This window comes from Chelonia mydas, chromosome 7, assembly GCF_015237465.2.
Source record: "Chelonia mydas isolate rCheMyd1 chromosome 7, rCheMyd1.pri.v2, whole genome shotgun sequence".
Classification (NCBI taxonomy): domain Eukaryota; kingdom Metazoa; phylum Chordata; order Testudines; family Cheloniidae; genus Chelonia; species Chelonia mydas.
In genome coordinates, this window is record NC_057853.1 from 81,487,548 (window position 1) to 81,511,204 (window position 23,657).

At 44.7% G+C, this 23,657-nt stretch overlaps 1 protein-coding gene across 5 annotated transcripts in view; it reads left to right on the top strand.

The window, feature by feature from the left end:
- The first annotated feature begins 2,512 nt into the window (after window positions 1–2,512).
- LOC119566833 (prosaposin) overlaps window positions 2,513–23,657 on the top strand; it is a 37,426-nt gene continuing 16,281 nt past the window's right edge. For 3 of the 5 annotated variants that reach the window (XM_037905155.2, XM_037905157.2, XM_037905158.2), the window contains exons 1-6: window positions 2,514–2,660; window positions 18,942–19,078; window positions 20,375–20,449; window positions 20,738–20,863; window positions 21,452–21,646; window positions 22,944–23,087. In XM_037905155.2, the coding sequence (XP_037761083.1) occupies window positions 2,624–2,660; window positions 18,942–19,078; window positions 20,375–20,449; window positions 20,738–20,863; window positions 21,452–21,646; window positions 22,944–23,087 (714 nt within the window). In that variant the 5' untranslated portion in view covers window positions 2,514–2,623. Of the gene's footprint in view, window positions 2,661–18,941; window positions 19,079–20,374; window positions 20,450–20,737; window positions 20,864–21,451; window positions 21,647–22,943; window positions 23,088–23,657 lie in introns of all 5 variants that reach the window. The other 2 variants (XM_037905156.2, XM_043551007.1) reach the window with 1 other exon arrangement.

Here is a 23,657-nt window from a genome sequence, read left to right on the forward strand (position 1 = left end):
TTCAGCTACCTGAAATCTTAGCTAATCTTTCCTCCTTTTTAGGTTTTTCCTTAGAAGACTCTAGTCCCCACTACTGGGTTCTGGGATTGGATATGGCTATACAAAACACACAAATTACTCCCTCTCATACTCAGACCACAAACCAACACCATGATTCAACCCCCACAAATGGATTCAACCAAATTCTGAAATCGCGTGGGAACAAACTTTATCAAACCAAGTAACCTAGCAGTGGAAGAACTAGAAAGCAGAACCACTACTCCTTGACCACTTCTAAAATCAATGCAGCACTGTTTAGGACACCATCCTATGATCCCACTGCCCTTTGTAGGTGATTGTGGTTCTCAGCTGTCCTGTATCTATGTGAAGCCCTTACATAAGCTGGTTAAATAGGCCGGGTTGTCAGCAATGTGCAGGTAACACAGCTTTACATCTGATATAAAAGACGTAAATAACACCATTTTGTAATTCTAATTGAAATTGAACCCAGCCAAGAGAGAAGTGATACTTGGGAAAGGGAAGCAGTTTGAGAAACTTGTCTCCTACATAGCTACCCGTTCAGTTGAAGGCATCTGCCTATTCATTGTAATTTCACAGCCTCAGGCTCCCGAGTGTGGAGCCTAAACACACTCATTTCCACTTGCACTAGGTCAGCAGACTTTGCTCCCTTATCTCAGACACAGAGCTAGCATCAGTGATCCACAATTTTGACTTAATAACTGCAACTCCCATATCCGGGAATGAAGCCAGACAGCCTAAGGAAGCATCAGCTGGTTCAGCATCTGCTTGCTTCCTCAGCAACATGAGCTGCTGTAAACATGTTGACCTGCTGCTCTGCTCTGGCTACTGGCTTCCCCTGGAACTACAGTACTACCACATTTAGTGATTATTTTTTATTGACAGTAGGTTTTTTTCTTAAACCTCCCCCCCTCAATGTGTTTAAATCTCAGGTCAGTTTTGTTTTAAAATGTTGCAGAGTAAAGGTTGAAAACATAGCTCTTAGGCTCAAGAAAGAGAAGACACATACAACCCAATTTTATTTTTTGAAATCTCTATTTTTAAGCCACTGTATTTGGGGATGGGAGCAAAAAAGAGGGCTGACACAATTTTGGATTCTGCTGAGATGTTTTTCAAGGTTTCTGTTTAATATTCAGAGCCTCTACAAGGTTGTCTGCCTGCCTATACTCCCATGGCAGTTATATGCTGCTAATACAATGAAACTGATGACTCACAGGCAGAGATTTAGGACAGGAGGGAGGCAGAACTTTCAAAGGAGCCAGCCCATGAAAGAAGTAAGAATGAGCATGGACCTCTGACTGTTCAGAACCAAATGCTGAATTGATCTTGGATTTACCTTTCCCATAAGCAGCTCACTACTTGATCTTATGCATATCTGGAACAAAACAACCCCTCTTCTTTCTTTCTCCATGGAGTGAAGAGAGAGGCTTGTGGTTGTATATTTCTGTAGGAGGCATTTGGATGCTAGCGATGGGGGCCACATTAGTACTTACTGAAACCTATAGACAAGCATGGTCAACTACAACAACCCTGACCGGTAGAGGTAGTCAAACGTAGAAAACTTCCTCTTCTTAACCTTAGAAGTAGGTCTACACTGCAGGGCTGGCTTCTGTCAGTTGACTGGGCTTATGGGGCTGTTTAATTGCAGGGTAGATGATGTGAGTCTGGGCTCTAGGGAGGGTCCCAGAGCTCAGGCTCCAGCTTGAGCCCCAACGTTTAGCCGGCCATGAAAGAGCCCCTTAGCCGGAGTCAGCTGCAGGGGCGAGGTGTGGGGTGCCTAAGCGCAGACGCAGGCGGAGAGCCAAGGTGGGGAGGAACAGCATCTACTGGACCAACGTCTGTTTTCCAGCGACTCCACTTGCTCGTCTTCAGGTCTCCTTCCCCGCGGCAGGACCGCAGCGCCCGCTGGGGCAAAAGGGCCGCCGGGTGACGGCTCCGGGCTGCCCCCCCTCAGAGGCGGGAGGGAGGCCGGGCTCAGCAGCCCTTAGGGGCTGATGCGGGAGGATGACAGGCCGGCACCCCCTCTCCCTTCGCGTGGGACTCGGCCCTGGCTAGCCCCGCCCGAGCTAGCCCCGCCGCAAGCGTCACGCGACCGTTGAACGCTCCTGCGCGGCTCCCTCCCGCCGCGCCGGCGGCCGCTGCTGCCTGCGAGGCCAGGCGCCAACGGGCAGGAGCCGTCCGGGGGCGGGTGCTCCCAGCCGGCCTCCTGCAGCCCCAGGGCACGTCCCTGCACAGAGATAACGGGCCCGGCGCGGCCTGAGCCAACAGTCCCTGCCTACGCCATTCAGCTTGTCCGTCACGTGGTGTCTGACCACCCCCCGCCAACAATCCCTGCACACTGCTCCCTCCTGCGCGCGCGCCTTCTCCCCGCCCCAGGCGAGATGATTCAGTGTCAGACGACCCGGACAAAAGGAGCATGCGCAATGGTGAAGACGCTGGGGGGGGGGGCCGCTGTGGAGTCATGAGCGCATGCGTAATGGTGGGAGGGGGGGTCTCCCGAGCAGGGTGGGCAGAGCATGCGCAGTGGCCTCGGGATGGCCTTATATAGGCTGCGATCAGCTGATCGGCTCCGCATTGCAGAAGGTGGAGTTCCGGTGGCGCAGTTATGCAGCTACTGCTTCTCGCGTGTCTGCTGGCCGCCGGTAAGCGGGGCCGGGCCACTGTTGGGAGCCGCTCACGGGGCGGCGGTAGCTGCGGGTGGACTCTGGGTTGGGGTGTCCCCAGTTCCCTTGGTGGCCGGGGCTCGCCCCTGCGGGCGGAGGGAGCGGGGCAGCCTTGCGGTTGGAGGAAGGGCAGGGAGCGGCTCCAGCACCGGGCGCCGCCCAGGGGCAGCGGGGCCGGTGTGTGTTTGTAGAGGGGGCTGAGCAGAGACACCCTGGCCTGGCGCCCGGGAGCGCTGGGCCAGGTCCCCTTCCCGCCGCGGTGCGAGTGGGTCGGGGGCGGGCTCAGAGGTGTGTGATCCAGGCCAAAGCCTGCGCTGTCCTTTGCACTCTGTGTGCAGTCGGTGCTACACAAAGAGATTAAGTAAATACCGTCCTCGGAGCTTCGTCAGATTCAGCAAATACAGCCTGGGTCGTGACCCCGTAAATGCCAGAGACTGGAGCTAACTAATCAGACCTGCCGTGGAGTGAGAGCCTCGAGTAGGCACAGTCAGTGTCCCCCATCTAACACTAGACTCTTTTTAGCTTTATATCTTAAATGTTCAAAGGTTCTTTTGTTTACACAAATTTTTGGTATCAAGTGTATGGGCACATTCTTCAAAAGATAATGCCGACTCATTGCTATAAATGACACAGCATTGTAAAACTATGTTGACTGCCAAAACCCTGAAGAAAAGAAAAAAGCATAGAAGAGAATGTTGTAGGTGGAGGGTTGGGAGAAAATAAGTCTTGCCTGGAGCCTTACTATTGTACTAATGACACTGTATTACTCACCATGATGTAATTTAGTTTGATACTCGGTGCTTCCATAGTGCTATGGGTTTAGTGTTTTACTTAGCAAGCAAGTGTTCTGTGCCCCAAATAGTCTGTATTTTTAATACAACAGAATATTGGGGGAGTTGACAGACAAGGTGATAGATGAAGAAAGGAATAAACAAAGACTTTTGGGGGTGGTTTCTTGAGGCGTAGTGTTCATCACAGGTCCTTCATAAAGTCATATCTTAAATCTACCAAAAAAACTAACAGATCTTGAAAAATTAAACTGGTACCTAATTCAAAAACACATACCCTAAATAGGAGAGCACTGTCTAGGGACAAAGTGCAGATGAGGAGAGGCCAACCTCCACACCAATCTGAAGCAAATACTCACCAGCAACTACACACCACAGAAACACTAACTCAGGAACCAATCCCTGTGGCAAACCTCGTTGCCTGCTCTGTCCCCCTATCTATTCAAGCGACACCATCACAGGACTCAACCACATCAGCCACACCATCAGAGGCTAATTCGCCTGCACGTCTACTAATGTTATGTATGCCATCATGTGCCAGCAATGCCCCTCTGCCATGTACATTGGCCAAATAGAACAGTCCCTATGTAAAAGAATAAATGGACACAAATCGGACATCAGGAATGGTAACATACATTGTAAGGAGAGTGATCACTTTAGATAAGCTATTACCAGCAGGAGAGTGGGGTGGGGGGAGAGAAAATCTTTTGTAGTGATAAACACCCATTTTTTCATGGTCTGTGTGTATAAAAACATCTTCTGTATTTTCCACAGTATGCATCCAATGCAGTGAGCTGTAGCTCACGAAAGCTTATGCTCAAATAAATTGGTTAGTCCCTAAGGTGCCACAAGTACTCCTTTTCTTTTTGCGAATGCAGACTAACATGGCTGTTCCTCTGAAACCATACAAAAGCCAGTAGGAGAACACTTCCATCTTCCTGGATATTCTATAACAGATTTAAAAGTAGCTATACTTGAACAAAACAAACTTCAGAAACAGACTTCAAAGAGAAACCACAGAACTAAAATTCATTTGCAAATTTCACACCATTAATTTGGGCCTGAATAGGGACTGGGAGTGGCTGACTCATTACAAAAGCAGCTTTGCCTCTCCTGGAATTGACACCTCCTCATCAATTATTGGGTGTAGACTACATCCATCCCGATTGAATCGGCCCTGTCAGCACTGGTTTTCCACTTGTGAGGTAACTCCCTTCTCTTCATGTGTTAGTATAATAATGCCTGCATCTGTAACTTCTACCCCATGCATCCAATGAAGTGGGTTCTAGCCCCCGAAAGCTTAAGCCCAAATAAATCTGTTAGTCTTTAAAGTGCCACCGGACTCCTTGTTAGTCTGTATCTACAAAAACAGCACGGCTACCTCTGATACTTTACCTCCACATCAGTAACTGAAAAATAGGATTGTGCTAAGACTTCTAGCAGGATACTGTATCTCATCAGGGATTCTATGCTACTGGCTGGAAGCAGATATACTTGCAGTTTGGAAATCCTACCAACTTTTTTCCCCTAACTGTAAAGGCAAAGAACCCTTCTTTATTCCACTTGCCAACCCAGACTTCTGTTAATGGCTGTGTCCATTACTCTGTTCCTCTGTCAGCCTCTCTGCTGCAGATGATGATGAGGTGTTTCTAGTCTACCCTTCAATGGGTCTCTGTGGCTTAGTTTTTTTGTTTTTGGTTTTTTTCCCCCCCTCAGTGAGGAGCTCTGATGCCTTTGTCTGCTACTGTTCATAGCCTTGCCAAGTGTTGAAAGTGAAAATGACATTATTTTGTCAGTTTCATAGCTACTCACAGGGTTATGAATGGTCAAGTGAAAATTGACAATACTCAGCGAATATTCCCCCAAGCCCTACACTCCCTTTCCTGGGGAAGGCTTGATAAGAATCCTCACCAATTTGTACAGGTGAACACAGACCCAAACCCTTGGATCTTAAGAACAATGAAAAATCAATCAGGTTTTTAAAAGAAGAATTTTAATTAAGGAAAAGATAAAAATCACTTCTGTAAAATCAGGATGGTAAATACCTTACAGGGTAATCAGATTCAAAACATAGAGAATCCCTCTAGGCAAAACCTTAAGTTACAAAAAGACACACACAGAAATATACATTCCAGCACAGCTTATTTTACCAGCCATTAAACAAAAGGAAATCTAACACATTTCTAGCTGGATTACTTACTAACTTAACAGAGTTTCTGAGACTGCATTCCTGATTTGTTCCCAGCAAAAGCATCACACAGACAGACAACGCTTTGTCGTCGTCCCCCCCCCCCCCCAGATCTGAAAGTATCTGAGCTGTAGCTCACGAAAGCTCATGCTCAAATAAATTGGTTAGTCTCTAAGGTGCCACAAGTACTCCTTTTCTTTTTGTCCCCTCATTGGTGATTTTTGGGTCAGGTGCCAGCGAGGTTATCTTAGCTTCTTAACCCTTTATAGGTGAACGGGTTTTCCCTCTGGCCAGGAGGGATTTTATAGCACTGTATACACAAAGGTGGTTACCCTTCCCTTCATATTTATGACAACTCTCCTAAACTATAGTCTGCAGAAACTGATGGCATTGGTCCCCCCCACAGCCAAAAGCTTCTCCCTTGTAAATGAGCAAATGGATTTTTAACCCTTGAGTACAAAGGAGGTTTTAAGCCATAACTCAGTCACAAATTGTTCTTTAGGTGACTTTCTGGCTGTTTAGAAAGCCATAGAAATAACTGATTAGGAGACCACAGCAAGTCATGCTGAAAAGATAGTGCACAGTTGGCCAGTGGTATGAGACAGCTTTTTTGTTTTAATATGTAACTATGTTCTGAGAAATGCTTTCAGAAAAATTTCAGACTTTATGTACAGTATTTAGGTAAACTATGATAGTGAGGGTGAATTAGTCTGGTTATAAAAGGGTGTGTGTGTGTGGCGGGTGAGGGGGCTGCTATAGGCTGGGAAGGGGCAGCTTGTTAGTTCCTGTTGCCATTTCTTGGTACCTTGATGTCCTATGCCCAGGTTCTGGTGCCCTTTCCCTCACCTCCGTGTATGCTCCTGCCCTTCCCCTGGGTTGGATGTCGGCTGGAACGTGGGGAGAGGAGAGCTGTTTCAACCTGCTCCCCAGTAGCCGGCCTATTTGATGTCAAGCTCTGCTGGCCACTCCAGCTGTGTGTGTTCTCCTCTGAGCTACTGTGGGGCTGGAAAACGTTTTTTTTTTTCAGGGGAGGAATGTAGATCAGCCTCCCATACTTCAATTGGGGTGGTGGGGGAGGTGTGCTGCAGTGGGCCCTGCCTGGTACTGCTGCCTCTGTGTGAAACAATTGAGCACAACAGAGGACTTTTGTTAGACCTGTTTGTTGTTCTGACACCATTCAATGCTCTGTGCTTGCTCACGTGAGTCTTGCTATGGTCACTAATTGACTTCTCCATGACAGAATCATACAGATTCAAATGTTGCAGCATAGTTTGACTTCATGAGCTAGTTTTATTAAAGTCTAGCTTTGGTTGTCATGTCTCAAAGGAATTGTTTGGAAGCTCATTTTAATGTGGCTGATGGCCTCAAATTTTTACATTCTGTTATTCGTACCCATGCATTCATCACCTTTAATTTTAAAGAAGACACTATAGAAATCCAACAGGAATTTTAAGACCTGCTTATATTACAAAGTAAGTACTCTTCTCAGGTACAGATGCCTTTTTAAAATATACTTTCTAAATTGGGTGCCCCACTAATCATCTTGGTCTTTCATTGTATAGCTCTGACAGCTGCTGCTTTTCTTCCTCAATCCTTGAGCTACCCCTTTCTGCTGTGTTTTTTTTGGATGCAGTTGGTAGGTATCAGTTGGTATGGAGTATATGAGATGGACCTATAACTGAAGAGTCAGAAGACTGAGACCAAGTCTACACTATAGACCTATATTGGTATAATTATGTCGCATGGGGGTGTGAAAAATGCACCCTCCTGAGCAATGTAGTTATACTGACCTAAACCCTCCTGTAGACAGCACTATGTCGAGGGAGGGCTTCTCCAGTTGACATAGGCACCATAGGAAGGTGGATTAACTTCGTCTGCATAGTAGTATCTTTATTAAAGTGCCGTAGCAGTGTAGCTGAACCAGTGCAGCTGAAGAGCTGTATGTGAAGACAAGCCCTGAAAAACTGGGCATGTGGGTGAGGCATAACAAATGTACGTTGCTTTGCCTATAAGACTTTTACTCAACAAGATAAAATGGTAGGTAATGTAGAGTGAAGAAGCTTTAAGACTGTTTAGACCAGGGTTGGGCAAACCTTTGGGCCTGAGGGCCATATCTGCACAGGCCATTGTGTGGTGGGCCATGAATGCTCACAAAATTGGGGTTGCGGTGCAGCAGGGGGTGAGGGCTTTGGCTGGGGGGTGCAGGATATGGGATGGGGCCAGAAATGAGGAGTTCAGGGTGCGGGAGGGGGCTCTGAGCAAGGGGTTGGGGTGCCAGGGAGGGAGGAGGAGGCTCTGGGGGGGTGGGTTTGGGATGCAGGAGGATGCTCTGGGCTGGGATCTAGGGGTTTGGAGCGGGAGGGGATCAGGGCTGGAGCAGGAAGGGGCTCATGGGTTCAGGCTCCAGGCAACGCTTGCCTCAAGCAGCTCTCAGAAACAGTAGCATGTCCTGCCTCCAGCTCCTATGCGGAGGCATGTCCGGGTGGCTTTGCATGCTGCCTGTCTGCAGGCACTGCCCCTGCAGCTCCTATTGACTGCAGTTCCCAGGGGCAGTGCTTGGGGTGGTGCAGCATGTATACATAGGAGCCAGAGCAGGGACACGCTGCTGCTTCTGGGAGCCGCAGCACACACGTGTGGAGTGGCCTCCAACCCCGTTTCCTGGCTGTAGCATGGAAGCAGGGCAAGCCCCGGATCCCACTCCCCAGCAGGAGCTCGGGGGCCAGATTAAATTGGCTGATGGGCTGGATGTGGCCCACGGGCTGAAGTTTGCCCATCCCTGGTTTACCCAGACTGTACTTCCTCTAGATTCTCACGTAATACATGAATTATCAAACAGCACAAGTGAATTCATTTGTGGGAGGAAGGAAAGGGGCAATAGTTGAAGACAACATAATGGGTCCTGAGCATTCTTTCCAATGTAATAATTAGGACCCTACCAAATGCATGGTCTATTTTGGACAATTTCATGGTCCTAGGATTTTAAAAATCGTAAATTTTATGATTTCAGCTACTTAAATCTGAAATTTCACATGTTGTGATTGTAGGGGTCCTGACCCAAAAAGGACACGTGTGTGTGGGGGGGTGTCACAAGGTTATTTGTAGGGGGGATTGGGGTACAGCTACCCTTACTTCGAAGGCTGGCCCGCCGCCAGCAGCAGAACAGGAGCTGGAGAGTGGTGGTTGCTGCCCAGGAGTCCAGCTCTGAAGGCAGAACCGCCACCAGCGGCAGCACAGAAGTAAGGCCGGGATGGGATGGCATTGCCACCCTTACTTCTCCACTGCTGCCTGCAGAGCTGGGCCCTCAGTTAGCAGCCGCCACTCTCTAGCTGCCCGGCTCTGAAGGCAGCAGCGCAGAAGTAAGGGTGGCATGGGATGGTATTGCCACCCTTACTTCTCCACTGCTGCTGGCAGGGCGCTGCCTTCGGAGCTGAGTGCCTGGCCAATAGCCACCACTCTCAGCTGCCCAGCTCTGAAGGCAGCACAGAAGTAAGGGTGGGAATACTGTGGACCCCCCCATAACCTTGTGACCCCCTGCAACTTTTTTGGGTAAGGATCCCCAATTTGAGAAACACTGATCTCTTCCCCCCCCCCCCCCCCCCCCATGAGATCTGTATAGTATAGGGTAAATGCACATCAGACCAGATTTCATGGTCCATGACCTGTTTTTCATGGCTGTGAATTTGTTAGGGCCCTAGTAATAATCTGTTGGAGGATGTTGCTCTTAAGTCACACTTCAGGTACTTAGGTCTGGTATAAACAGGCTTTTGTACAGATTCCTCTATTTTGGTCAGGGTGTGACTTCTTTTACCAAAATAGTTGTACTGATACAATCCTGCCCCTTAGGCTAGATGCAGTTATCTTATTAAAAAGATGTCATATACCTAATGTGTCACATAGTTCCATAAGGGAAGGGGGAGTAAACTGTACTGGTATAAGCACCTTATACCAGGATAACAGCATCTGTGCAGGGAGGGGATGTACTCCATTCATACTGGCATAATTAAAATGGTACAACTTGTGTGTAGACAAGCCTTCAAAATGTCTTTTAAAATGGTAGATCTAGGGCTAAAGAACTGTTCTTTCTGAGGGTAGCTCAGAAATATGAAATTAAACAATACGTGTTGAGTTTCTGGAGAGCAAAGTTGCCCTGCAACTTGTTGGCTGCTTATGTGTAGTGAACAGTTGCCATTTGTACAGAACTACTTGACTCTCTAGGCTCTAATGCTTGGTTTATACAAAAGCCAGCTGAAGTTGTGTACATTGAATTAAAATAAGTTTTATAAACTTGTGCTGAGTACTCCTAAAGCACAAGGGGCGGGAGCATTAAGCAAACAACTGATTAGAAGCTTAACAAAAAGCTTGTCTTCCTCCATCAGGTAGTGTTGACCTCTTTGATATTATAGTTAGCAAGAACTCTCTAGGAACAGTGGAGTCTGGTCTGTGGTGGCTCAGATAATGAGGGTTTTTAGCATGTGTATGTTGAAAGTTCTTGCTTTACCCATTGGGATAGATGAACTGTTGCTGCAGCCTGTCTTTGGTCCCATGGGCTGTTCCTGCTTCAGCAAATTTTATACTAACTGTGACACACACACACATGCACGCACACACACATATAATTTTGAACACCTGCAATAGAATCAGAGGGTATGATGGACAGGAATTCTAGAAAAGGTAAATTTACAATTAGTTTCTCAGTCCATTCTGCTCCTTCCTGGTTAGGGAACAGTTAACACATTACTGTACAACTATCTTGTTTTTCTTCTAGAGACAAGGTGGGTGAGGTGATGTCTCTTTTACTAATAAAAGTTGGGCCAATAAAAGATAAGTTTTCAGATTTACGCAGAGCTCTTCTTCAGGTCTGGGAAACGTACCCAGGGCATGTCTACATGACAAAATCAAGTCAACGTAAGTTAGTTCAATCTACAGCCATCACAAGTTGAATGTGTGGGAGGAACATTGTAGTGTAGATGCTCTCACCATTAGGTCAGCGTAAGCTGCCTTATGTCAGCCTAGCTCTGTGGTGTAGACCAGGCCTATGAATGTCACTGCTCAGTACAAGGTAGAACAGATAAGGAGTTAACACACATTGCAGGAGACCATTCAGGGTGAAGCAGCAGTTAACACCTCTACCGTCTGAGGACAGATGGTTCTAATGATTCATAAATCTAGTGTCTTTATTAAGGCCCTGATATTTGGTATCTGACAGACAGAGCTCTGAATTGAAGGTCCCAAGCTCATGTTTTGAAGGTGGTGTTTCCTTTGAGGCGGAGGACTGAGGTGAGACGTGGAGTGGTCACCTTGTGGAAAGTGTTTGCCCATGGGTGATGGGGTGTGGTTTGTCTTATCATTTTACTGTGAGGGTTGATTCTTCCAGAACATTTTTGTAGTTAACTATCTGTTTAGAAACCAGTGTAGTAAAGAGTTTCTAAACATTGCTAAATTGAAGCAGTTCTTATGTGTAGGTAAGGCCAAAGAGCAAAGCTTAACTTTCTGCATCAGATAGCAGCTTAAAGGTAACATCCTTTCATCCCAGTATGAAGGGACACTTGAGTGTTTGCGCTTTTTGCTCCTTTAAGTTTTTTTTAAATCTCTTCCTGATTTTGTTTTGCATTAGGAATTCTGGTCTCTGATACCCACATTTCTCTAGAAGATCGTGCATAACTGGAGAACTAGCAGGCTTGGAGAACTACCAGCCTCAGATTTTGGGAGTCCGTTTCTTTTTTTTTTTTTTTTTTTTTTTTATTTTTTTAAAGAGAGAAAAAAAACTTTTATCATTGTAAGTCTCCTGATGCTTTCAGAGTTAGGATGAAAACTCTCTTAAATGTGCACACATTTCCTTCCTCCTGTTATGGGCTACTTCACCCACCCTCTCCCCACCCCCATGGCATAACATTCTCTCATTCTCACTCCTTAGTCCACGTTACTTGGTAGTCTCCAGCAATTTGCCCTAGTCCCATTCCTCTTATAGGTATTTTCTCCCCCACCCCACTACTCCCCTCTCCAGTCTTTTCCTCTTCCCTTGGCATGCTGTATTCCTGACCCCGCTCCCAGGCCTCATGCTATTCTTCCCCTATGGCAGGTTTGAGCGTGTCTGCCTACCCTGTAGGGGGAAGCTGCTCTTGTGGTGGCAGTGTGAAAAGGGGAGCTGCACTACTGGGGTCCCATCTGCTCTCCCTTCTTTCTGTGCTCATAGCTGGAGTACATGCCCTGCTCTGTGGTTCTGGGAACACAGAGGTGGTGGATCCCTAGTGCTCAACTTGCTACACTAGGACTCTCTTAGTCTGCAGTTACTGGCCTAAAATCTCAGCTCTCCTGTGAATCGGTGACTAGTCTTGATGCAAGGGAAATCCAAATGCTTTGTGTTCAAATATCTTTCTCCTGCAGCGTCTGCTTTTTGGGGAGGTGGAGAGGGGGAAGGAGGAGGCATGGCCAAAGTGCAGCATATTCTAGTTAGACATTTCAGCAGTCACTCTTGCTTGCTCTGTGTCCTGTAACCTTTCAAAACCGAATGGAGGACACTGACTCCTGAGATGCAGTCTGGTATGTTTTGAAGGATGGAAATGAGTGCTAAAACATGGTGATCAGGTAATACAAAACAGTGCTCCTGGGCAACAAGGTGGAAGATGGTTGGGTGGTAGAAGTTGGAGTGGTAATGTTTCACTAACGCTCCTCTGTCTGGACCCAGGGGTGGCGAGTTATATGGGCCCATGGTGCCCAGGCTCCAGGAATATTCAGGGCTGGGGCCCGGCTCCACCAGTGTTTTGGAGCCAGGTCTGCCGGCTGCTGCTGCTGAAGGCTAGGCTACAGTACAAGAGCAGGCTGAGGCAGCTGGTTACCTCTGCACCAGAGGAGGGGAGGAGGTGCACACATGATTGGCAGCCCTCCCCTCTTTCCCAGCCCCCCAGCACCCACTGGGAGGTGACTCCAAGGGGGCTTCCAGCAGGATACCTCTGGGCCTCTCTCACCTAAGCAGCTGCTGGGGCTTCGATGAGTGTCTGACCCTGTGATCATGCCTGCAGTCACCGCTCCTGCTCCATGCTGGGCAAGGGGCAGCCCTATCCCACATGAGGCTACGGTGAGGGGCAGCAGGGGAGGAAGCCACATGTGGTGGCAGCCCCCCCTTCCCCTGGCACCCACCACAGGAGAGGCTAAGGGGCTTCCTGGACCTGAGGGGGCCCTGAGGAGGAGCACATGCAGTGACAGTGGTGCAGGGTGAGTGTGCTGCTGGAAGGAGGGGGGGCCCCTCCCCTGGAGCTTGCTGCTGCTGGTGGGGGGAGGGAAGAGTTCTCTCTGGCCCTAACCCCAGGGCAGCCTGTCTGTACCCCAAGCTCATCATCCCTGGCCCCCACCCCAGAGCCTACACCCAAACACCCTCCCAAAGCCTACCCCCTGCACCTCTTCCAGAGTTCTAGATTCCTTCCAGTCAAGCTGCAGTGTGTGGTACTAAAACTGAACTTGTTCTGGTAGATGACCTTTTGTCCATCAACAAAGGAAGTTCTTCCATACTTCGCCTGGCTGACCTCTAACACTTCAGTAGTAGCTTTAGGAACCTGCAGATGTAAATGGAAATACCCTGAAATGGCTATGGACCTTAACCTTTGGGGTTTGATCCAAGATGATGTGTAGCTGATCCTCAACTTCCAAAGACCTCAGTTGTGGAATCTCATAAGGCTTGAACTCCTTCCTGTCCACACCTACTGCTCCCTCTGTTCCATATCTATCTATCTGAAGCAATTGAGAGAGCAGGGACCTGCCTTCTAAAAGCAGAGCTTAAATATGGCACCTAGGCCTCCTGTGCAGTTAGAGGAGAGAAGAGCCAGTCCACACACAATTAAATATAATACCTACTTATTGACCCAGTTCATAATCCCTCACAGCTTTGCTGTAAACCACTGGTTGTAAAAAGTAGCAGATTGTAAAAGTTTCAGGTGGGGAAGGGGGAACTGTTGTAGGAGCTCTTGTAAAGAGAAGAATGAAAGCTGTAGAAAAAATAAATAAAATTAAAATCTAAAAGTGGATGACAACAAAAATAATACACTGGATAACTAAAAGGTTAACTTCATTTGGTTTATCCAGCAAGTACTAAAAGCTGTGTGATTGTAATGGACAGCACTTTTTCCTCACTTCTCCCCAGTCCTGTCCAGTGCTGGTAACAAACCTAGTGCTGTCACCGTGAGGATTCACTCCTCCTTTCATGTGAAAGATGCTATTGTGAGAGAATAGGGATTTGAGAGGGGCAACTCTTTTCAGGGCTATAAACTACAAACTTTAAATTTCTCCTGGCTATCATCCCCAATTAAATAAGTCTTAAAAGGAGCAGAGATCTTGCTATTGGGGGTTTCCTTCTTGCATTTTATATAAGTCAATTACAACACAAGACTTACATAGAGGGAGAAAAGTCCTGAAACTGGTAGCTGTAGAAACAGAAGTACAGTGGGGGAACTTGTAGCTCATCGAGCTAGCAATAATGCAAGGAAACCTACAGGCCTGTATCCTGTAAGACATTGACTTCAGCTGTTGGCATAAGGCTGGAGGCTGATGAACTTTGCCACACTTAAATGGTGCAATGGCCACCCCTGACTTCTGGGGAATTGGGAATAGAATGTTTAAGGGGGAAGTTTGTCCATAACGACACCAGGCAACCACAGGAACGTGAGCTAACACCAGCTTTTGGACATTTTAGGATGGGAACATCTGCAGATGTCTGATGGCAAGAGTGCCATGGCAACAAATTGACATATATGATTAGTATATTAATTATTTCAACTTATTTAAAGGAGAAGGGCACCCCAACCTTAGTAGGGTGAGGAAATATAAATAAGGAAGAGGGGAGAAACCCCCTACTGAATAGGCATTAGACATAGTGGTGTCAGCGGAATGTATTATAAAAGTTGTATCCCTGCTTGTGGGCAGGAGGGGAGAGAGATGTAGCCCTTGGGAGGTGCCAGGATGATGGCCAGTGGTGATGAAGGTAATAGCTAACATTTCAGGTTGTTCTGCAAGGGATGGTATGAGTATATAGAATGTACGTCCAAGAACAGAAATTCTGCAGATGGCTATTCTGTAGTGTAGAGTTGGGGAATGTGAGTTTGGCTAGATGAGGTAGTCATTGCTACCAGCTAAAGGCTGATTGGTAGAACTAGAATAAACCAATGACCTGTGCCCACAAAACTCATTTGGTTAGTCACCATCACTATAGCCACTGCGAGCAACTGATTCTATAGTTCATATCTTCATTATTAATCTTGCTTCCCAGTTTCTTGGTTCTTTACAGCTGAAAGGATACTGTTGGCAGCTGACTGTCTGCCTGCCTCAGCTTCCCCACATGAATGTCTTGTTCATTCACCTTCTAAAGCTTGTGGCTTCTCCTGATACCTGACAGAAGAACAATCCTCAGCAGAAAAGTCCTGTGTGCCATGATTGACTTGATGGGCACTTGATATACCCCCTCTTGTATTGCATTGCATTGCTCTGCTGCTGAATTCAGGAGTGAAGAGCAGATACTAAACCAAGTTCACTTCTTTTAAAGCTACTGGTGAAAAGCTGTGTGGGGATGCTTTGTGACCTAGAGGCTCAATCTGAGTGTCCATACAGACTATTGTTAAAAGCACTGCAGCAAACTCATAATCTACACAACTTCTGAAAATGAGCTAAATGTATTTTTGGGTACTTTACCAACCAGTTTCTGTGGTTTTTACAATCATATTTCCAAATTTTGGGCCTTTCCAAGCAAACAGGGGAACTCGCTAAAAAGGAAGTAGTGCTGTCAAATGCATAGGGATACAATAATAGAAAATATGGCTTTCAGTGTAAGTCTTCCGTTTTTACTTGCACCATAAAATTATTGGATGGTGTTCCTTAAATCTTACTACAGCTGGGTCTTGCTTACTGTAAGAAGTATGAGAGACTTGCATCACTCTGTTAGTGTTCTTTATATCAGCCCGGTAACCTGAAAAAAGCTGCTTATTCGCACTCTTTCTAATCAAAGGATGCTCATTACTTGCACGCCTTGCTGGCAAATAGAGCAATCCATGGCTGCTCCCGTCTTATGAATCCCTGTCCAATATAGAGCCAAGGAGCAGAAATTTGTATTAAAGGCATGCCGCTGAAAGCTGCTGATTCATGTGTGGTTAACAAATGTTTGTTCTGTCAAAAGGTTGTAGTGGCCACATAAACAACTAGGCACAAAAAGAATAGGACTGACTCTTAACCATCCTGTAGAAAGAAGTTTGTGGAAAAGAGCTGATGGACTTGTCTCTGAGTTATGCCTAAGTTCTTATCTAAACACAATTATCCTGGTTTAACAAAAGGTGGCTTTAAAAAAACAAACCTGTTAAACCAGTGCAAACCCCTCTGACTTATTTTTGGTTTAAAGCAGGCTCATTGCACTTTAGTTTAAAAATAAAAAAATAAAAATCAAAAGCCTGGTTTTAAATATAAAAATCTGCACAGAAGATTGCACTGACATAACACAATAGGTTTAATACCCCCCTTAATCTAGTGCTCTTATTCGCTGTATTGCCATCATCCCTATCTAGTTAAACTGATCCACTGCTACACTTGTGCTTTTTCAAAAAACTTCTGAATTCATTACTTCAAACGTTTCAGTAGTATGGGCCAGTAGACAGCCTTGTTTGTCACCCAGCTTCTGCCTGAACTGGGCTTTTCTTGCTATGAAAGGATCCCCAAATACAAGTTGTACTTCAGTTCCATAGGATTAGGGGAGGCTTTTCGCAATGTCTGTGGCTGAGACTTGGTAAATGCAATAATGGTTAGGGCCAACTAAAGTTTAGGGAATCAGGATTGTCAGAAAAGAATAAAAACAGCCGTACTGGGTCAGACCAAAGGTCCATCAAGACCAGTGTCCTGTCTTCCAACAGTGGCCAATGGCAGGTGTCCCAGAGGGAATGAACAGAACAGGTAATCGTCAAGTGATCCATCCCCTGTTGCCTGTTCCCAGCTTCTGGCAAACAGAGGCTAATGATGCTGTCCCTACCCATCCTGGCTGATAGCCATTGATGGACCTATCGTCCATCAATGGCTATCTAGTAATAACTTTATAATATTACAAAAGGTGATTCTGCCATTAAAATAACATGCCATCTAATAGTTCCTGAAGCTACTCTGAAGGGTGCTGGTCTCCTACCCGTCTTCATACTACCCTCCTCATATTTTCCTCACAAAACCTACATCCATCAAAATGAAGAATTAGTAAGATATCTGTAACAGATATCACTTGTCTTGTCATGCTCCATAGCAGCAGTTGCTATGCTTTACCTTGTACTAAGACTGACTTCCTCAAAAAACATAAACAGCACAAGCAAGGAAGAAGGATGTCATAATTAACCATTCCCTTGCAATATATTCACATTCAGGAGCTGATGCCTCTACCAAAGCAGCTGCCAAATCAAAGGTTTTACTAAGCAAATGGGAGGAGAAAAAATGCCTCTGTAGATTATTATCCTATAAACCACCTGAGGTGGTCTCCCAAGGAAACATGCCTAGTAGAAGTATACTGCAGTTGAATGATTTTCTTTTTGTCAGTCAGTAAAGTTCAATCAAAATTTCATTAGACACGTAAATTGGACACCATATGCTAAACCTGACTCATAATAAATGAATACGGGAACATCTGACTGTTCATAAAATCATTACAGGGAAAACTAGCCAGGTCTGTATCAAAGAAAAGGTTGGAGCTTTAGCAGAAGGTTGTATCTATTTGAGAGTATAGTTTGACTAGATGGGAGCAGTCTGGGGCCTGAGTTTTAATAGCCCATTATGCCAAATTGACTAAACGCAAATAGAAATTTGACAGGTAGCATTCTGTAAACAAATATACACAGGGGCTTTAGAAACAATGACTCCAGAGCAAAATGAGGATCACTTCCCTTACTAATCAGTGGGCAGAAAAGAACATTCAGCTTCTGGTATCTCATCTATAAACGTCAGTAACTATCCACTAGTGAATCAAAGTAAATTCCAACCAAAAACATAATCCACTCTTATTATTCCCAAATCTCAACAATATGCATCTCCTGACATGTGGAGCAAGCAGCTTCACAAGACTTTCTTACTGGTCTTAAAGATGCTCTGATTCAAATACTTTGCCTATAAGCAAGGGCCTGTGGATGGATTACATAGTGCTATGAAATTCTGCAGAATCATACTCTGAATATAAGCTTTTGTTTATCTAAAAACTTGTTTTTTTTAGATTTTATGGTTGTAAACATAATCTTCCAGACAGTCATTGGTGTAAAGTTATTTAAAATTGTTTTTCTGAGTCTGTAGACAGCCTCAAACTATAGCTGATAGTGTGAACTGTTCCCCATTCTACTCAAGGGAATGTCCATTCTGAAATCTAATGCAAACATTGCGTTAAAAAAAATCACAGTTGCAATATCACAGCCCAAAAGGCTGTGGCCGCAAGAAAAGTCCACAAATTCTAGTCCCTGATGGCACTGTGGCACCATTTGAGAAACACTGACTTAGGCTATGTCTACACTAGAGACCTTACAGCAGCACTGTGGTACAGATGCAGCTGAGATTCTGTAACATTTCTCATGTAACTGCCACTTTATGTGGGTGGCAGAAGCTCTCCTACCAACCCAGCACTGTGCACCATATCCCTTATGCCGGCAAAACTGTCGTTTGGGCGGGAAATGGTGTTTTCACACTGCTGAGTGACCTAAGTTTTGCCATCGTAAGTGGTAATGTAGTCATTGCCTTAGTATGAAACTAGCTTGTTTGCATTGGTGTCATGGTCTCCTGATGGGAAGACTATAATCTCACAGGTTAAGTATTGGGGCAGCTGCCCAAATGTTAATACTGCCCCTAACTAGTTCAGTGTTCAAAAGGATCATCGCTTTTCCATACCAGTTTTCCAAGTTTAATTCACTTTGAGGAAAGGTAGGGGAAATAAAGCAGCCCAGTCGGAGCATTGTGGTTCTTCAGAAACCCACACTTCAGAAAGCTGGTTCAAGGTGTTTGTTTGATCTGATGGCATATTAAACATACAAAAATATGTATGCATTAGAACTTGGCATTTATTTTGTGTTGAAGGTATGGGTAGGGATTGGTAGTAGGTGGGAAGTGGGGGGGTGATATCTGTGTATAAACCTGACTATAATCTTCATAAGTTCCTACCCTAAAATGTAAGGGTATCAGCGTCTTAAATCTATTTTAAAAAGCAAATTGAACTTCTCTAGAAGTTCATGTGGAGTAACTATTTACTTAGGGTATGAGAGACCTTCAGATGTGCAATTTTGAAAATTTACTTCTCTTCAGCAGCTGTGGCAAGCCCCCTCTTGTGGGAGAAAAACTGCGTGAAGGGTCCTGAGATATGGTGTCAGAATTTGCGGACTGCGTCACAATGTGGAGCTGTGAAACACTGTCAGCAAACTGTCTGGAACAAGCCTTCTGTGGTGAGTGTAATTGAGACTTGTTCCACTCTACTGTTCAGTTCATCGGTATTTTCATGTGCTGCTTAACTGTTTCTAAAGTTTGTGTCTGACTTGGAGGAGGAAGGTGCTATTTGAATCACACTTTTTTCCAGATGTTCAGGCCATCCAAAATTGTTGCATCAAAGACTTGGTTACAATGTGTTAACTCAGATCTTAAAAAGAAATAGGATTGTCTTATGAAAGCTATGGAGGGAAAGGAAGACCACTCTGCTAACTTCTGCCTATGTCAGTCCAATCACTGTTTTGTAAGGTAGCAGGATGGGGAAGAATAACCTAGAGACCATCCTGGGACAGAGACCAAATGAGCTATGTAAACTTAATTCCTTTTATGCTTCCAGGAGTGAATCCTATAAACTTAACGCCTGTTGTCTAACATCCAATATGGCTGCAGAGATCACCTTGAGCCACACTAAATTTAATGCTGTCACAATGGAAAAATAAGTAAAATTGTAATTGTATATATGCCTGCAGTGTGTCCTAAAACTTACCATGTACTGCATTTTCTGTGGAATCTTATATTGTGGCCATGGCCTTCATCTCCATAATGGCACAATCAGTATGCTTCCAAATCTGTATGCTTGAGAGAGTATGTCTTAATTGGTTAATATTTGTGTATAAATGCATCAGGAAATGTGTTAGGTACAAGACTGGCTAGTTTTACTAGACCATCTGTTCCCACCTCCTACCCACTTGTTTTACTCATTGCTACAGACAGGACCAAAAATTGATTGACTACCGTGCCCCAGAGGCAGCATACTAGGTTGATTAAAAAAAAAAATGGATATGGGAAAATGTGTTCATCTGATCCCCACTCTCACTAGTTTTGGCCTACAGTTTTTGTGTCCCCCTGATCTTATTTCTATTCTCCTTCCTCAACACAAAGCATTAAAATCAAATGATGTTACGCTTTCCACCTAATTCCTAAACAGAGCAGTCAAAAACAATCTCAAGAGACTGAATGTCTTGAAGGAGAAGGTGGAACAGGAAAGTCCCTCTAAGATGGGCATATCAAAAGTGATATTTCTTACTGCAGTAGATGTGCTATTGTTTTGCTTTCTTCCACCCATGTATGTTGGTTTTGTATCTGACATCAGTCTATCCTAGAAACTGGAACTTGACACATTTTGAAATGGCCTTAACTTTGGGATCAAACAGGAAGAGAATTGGACGGTTTTTGGAAGAGGAAATAAAGCACAAAAGGCTTGAAAAATGCGATGTGCAAGGAAAGCTTAGTATATTTTGTTTACTCTTCCTCAGAAAAGCATCCCATGTGACTTATGTAAAGACGTTGTAACAGTGGCTGGGAATCTCTTGAAGGACAATAGCACAGAGGTAAGCTTAAGGGCACTATTTGACTTCCTTTTAGTAGTGGTGATGCTCCAGGGAGGGGGAGTGATCTCCAAATGGGACTTAATGCTTTTAAAGACTAGTGTTGAAAGAAGTTAGTGCAGTGAGTGTCAACACTGGCATCTCTAAGACCTCTACCATCACACCCCACCCCACTTTGGAGTTCAAGTGTTTCCAGATCGTGTATAGTCATTCTCAGAGAATGAAGAACTGGCTCACCTCTCTGCTGCTGCATGCATGAACATAGCCAATAACCCTCCTCTTACCTCATAGGGTGAGATCCGTTCTTATATCGAGAAGATATGTGAGTTCCTTCCTGACCAAGGCCTGGTATCTGAGTGCAAGGAGACCGTGGATGCCTACCTACCAACTGTCATGGACCTGATCAAAGAAGAGTTAGTAAGTTGACTGTAAATAACTTTTGAAAACCTTAAATTGAAAAATTATGCCATGTCCCTGAGTTTTTTGTCCCTTGTAGGGTGAGTGGGTTTAATCCTTTAAGCAAATATGAATGAGATTTATGGACTCCCCAAATGTGCAGACAGTTAGATTTATTTTCTTTTATTGTAATGACTTAAGTAGTGGTGTAGGTTCAGATCTTGTCTTTGAACCCCTGTTATCCAAAACTCCCTGTTCTTAAATTTTGTTCTCAATATCTCATAATTTCACTGCTGCTGATAATATAAATGTTCCCAATGTTCTGAAATGTCTTTGATATAAATTGGGTTAATACAATAATAGAAATTAGAACTTTTCCGGCTGTATTCACTTGCCTAGACAATGTCGCATTATAATCCAATGGAAGAGTTTCCATTTCACGAAGGTGCAAATTAGGGATTACAAGGAAACAATTAACAGGTTTAAATCCTAAAACAACTTTCTTGCAGTGAATCTTAGCTCACTTTTGAGGTGCATGCAACCTGTGAGATTGAATATGGCATCAGACTGGTGCTTTGTCTTTCTAAGTTTTTTCTCTCTCATATTCAGGATAATCCTGAAGTAGTGTGCAGTGCTCTCTGCTTGTGCCAGTCCCTTCAGAAGCACCTTGCTGCAATGAAACTTCAGAAATCACTCCAGTCCAACAAGATACCTGAACTGGACTTCTCAGAACTGGCATCTCCCTTCATGGCTAATGTGCCTCTTCTCCTTTACCCTCAAGACAAGCCCAAGCAAGAATCTCAGGTAAGGATGCAGAGTATCTCTAGGCACAGGAAAAGTGAATATGTTCCATTCAAGTATCAGTGGTCTTTAACAGTTTATTGATTTGGGTTAACAGGCAACTTTAGGAGTTTGGAAACCAACATGCATTTAACTAAGTGGATGCCACACTACAAAGAAATTCTGTTATACATATGAGGGTGAAATAGCCCTTTTGCTGGCTATGCAATATTTGTTATGATTTGTCTTCTGCATTGTTATAGTCCGAGGTAATGATACTGCCTATGATTAGGATTGCCTGACACTTTCCATTATAGGATCCTGCTTTTTAGTTGCTTATAACTTTGCCGAACTTTGGGATGAAACTCTTCCAGGCCAGGTGTCCGCCTCCAGCAGAATTGTTCTCTTTGAAAATTTCAACAAAAAAGGCCCAGCTGTTTCAGAGAATGGGATGAGGGGGAAAATGTTTTGCCCACTTTAAAAAAAAAAAAAAAAAAAAAAAACAAAAACCTGAAAGTTTGGAGGCTGCTTTTTTTTTTTTTTGAAGTTTTAGTACCTCTTCAGGTTTTGAAACAAAAGCTTGAAATTTGGCAGGGAAGTGCTTTTTTGCTGTTAGTGAAAAAACACCCATACCTGGCCAAGTTATAAGCCCCTGAAAAATCTTAAGTTTGCAATGCTCAGTAGAAACTCATTAGAGTTTAGCAACTAAATTTGCTGAAGGTTCTGTCTGTATTGAGCATGCTGCAGCCTAGGGCTGGAGGGGCTGAGCAGGACTTTCCCTGCAACTACTTCTCCAAGTGGCACTAGACCTGAAAGCAAGGAGATTACTTAGACCCCAGGAAAGAATCTCCCTGCTGATCTCTTGTGGAAGAGGAAGCAACCTCAGTCCAGTGCTGAGGCAACAAGAACTGGCTTGCAGGGAAGGAACGAGGTATGTTGTATAGGGAGTAGACCAAGACAAGTTGCTGCAGAGGACAGACTGGAAGGACCTGAGGCAGAATGGCCTGTGACTATCCGAACATTCCCCTCCAGAGCCAAGAGTGTCAGTATTCCTGTGCTGTCAGCAAATAGCTATGACACCTGCTGACAATGTGTATACCTCATCTCCCCTCAAATGGCTGGCGCACACAGTGATGACAGACTATTCCTGTCAGTTAGCTGAAGTGTATTAGTAGAATTTATGATTCTTATAAAGTACTTTCTAGAAGAAGTGTTTAAAGTTCATATCATAGAAGTGGTAATTGATACCAGCAACACAAGTCTGGCAGATGTTCCTGCATAACCAGCTTTAAGGTAGCATTTTCCTTTTCTCCCTTTTCAGGGGGCTGGGGATGTGTGCAAAGACTGTGTTCAGCTAGTTACTGATGTTCAGGAAGCTGTGAGGACCAACTCATCCTTTGTGAATTCCTTAATTGCTCATGCCAAGCAGGAGTGTGAACGCTTGGGACCTGCCGCAGCTGACCTGGTAACAAAATAATCTTGTTGGTTGATTAAGGAAATTGTCCATAGTGGAGACATGAAATGGCCTCTGTAAATGTCAGTTTTCAATGGGATTTATATTTGGTAGAAACAAGGTAGATAATGTTAGGATTTAATTTGCTGGCCCAGCACTTACAAACCATAAGCTTTCTGATCCAAAAAAGCTTTACTTCCTCCTCCCAAAATTAAATCCTCACTAAGGTAAGCATCTTAACGTTTTGAAAAGCCTGGAGGACAGTGGCAAGTAATCTCGGAGCTAATAGCAATTACCAGGTGAGGTAATGCTGCAATAGTAAATATATTTTTCTTTCATTTAAATAACAAAATGGGGTGATGGGGAACACGTGATGTACACAAGTCAAGAAATTTTGTTTGACTATGTCCAAAAGTGCCTCATTGTGTGCTTACAGTTTCTTGAAAGACAACTGCTTACTTAACATGTGGCAAAATATGTTGGACAAATTTTTGTGGGAAACATTGCTTTGGATTTTCCAAGATGGATGTAATCTCACCCTAATGTGGCATTACAGTTGCATGTATGGGTAAAGTGGTTTTG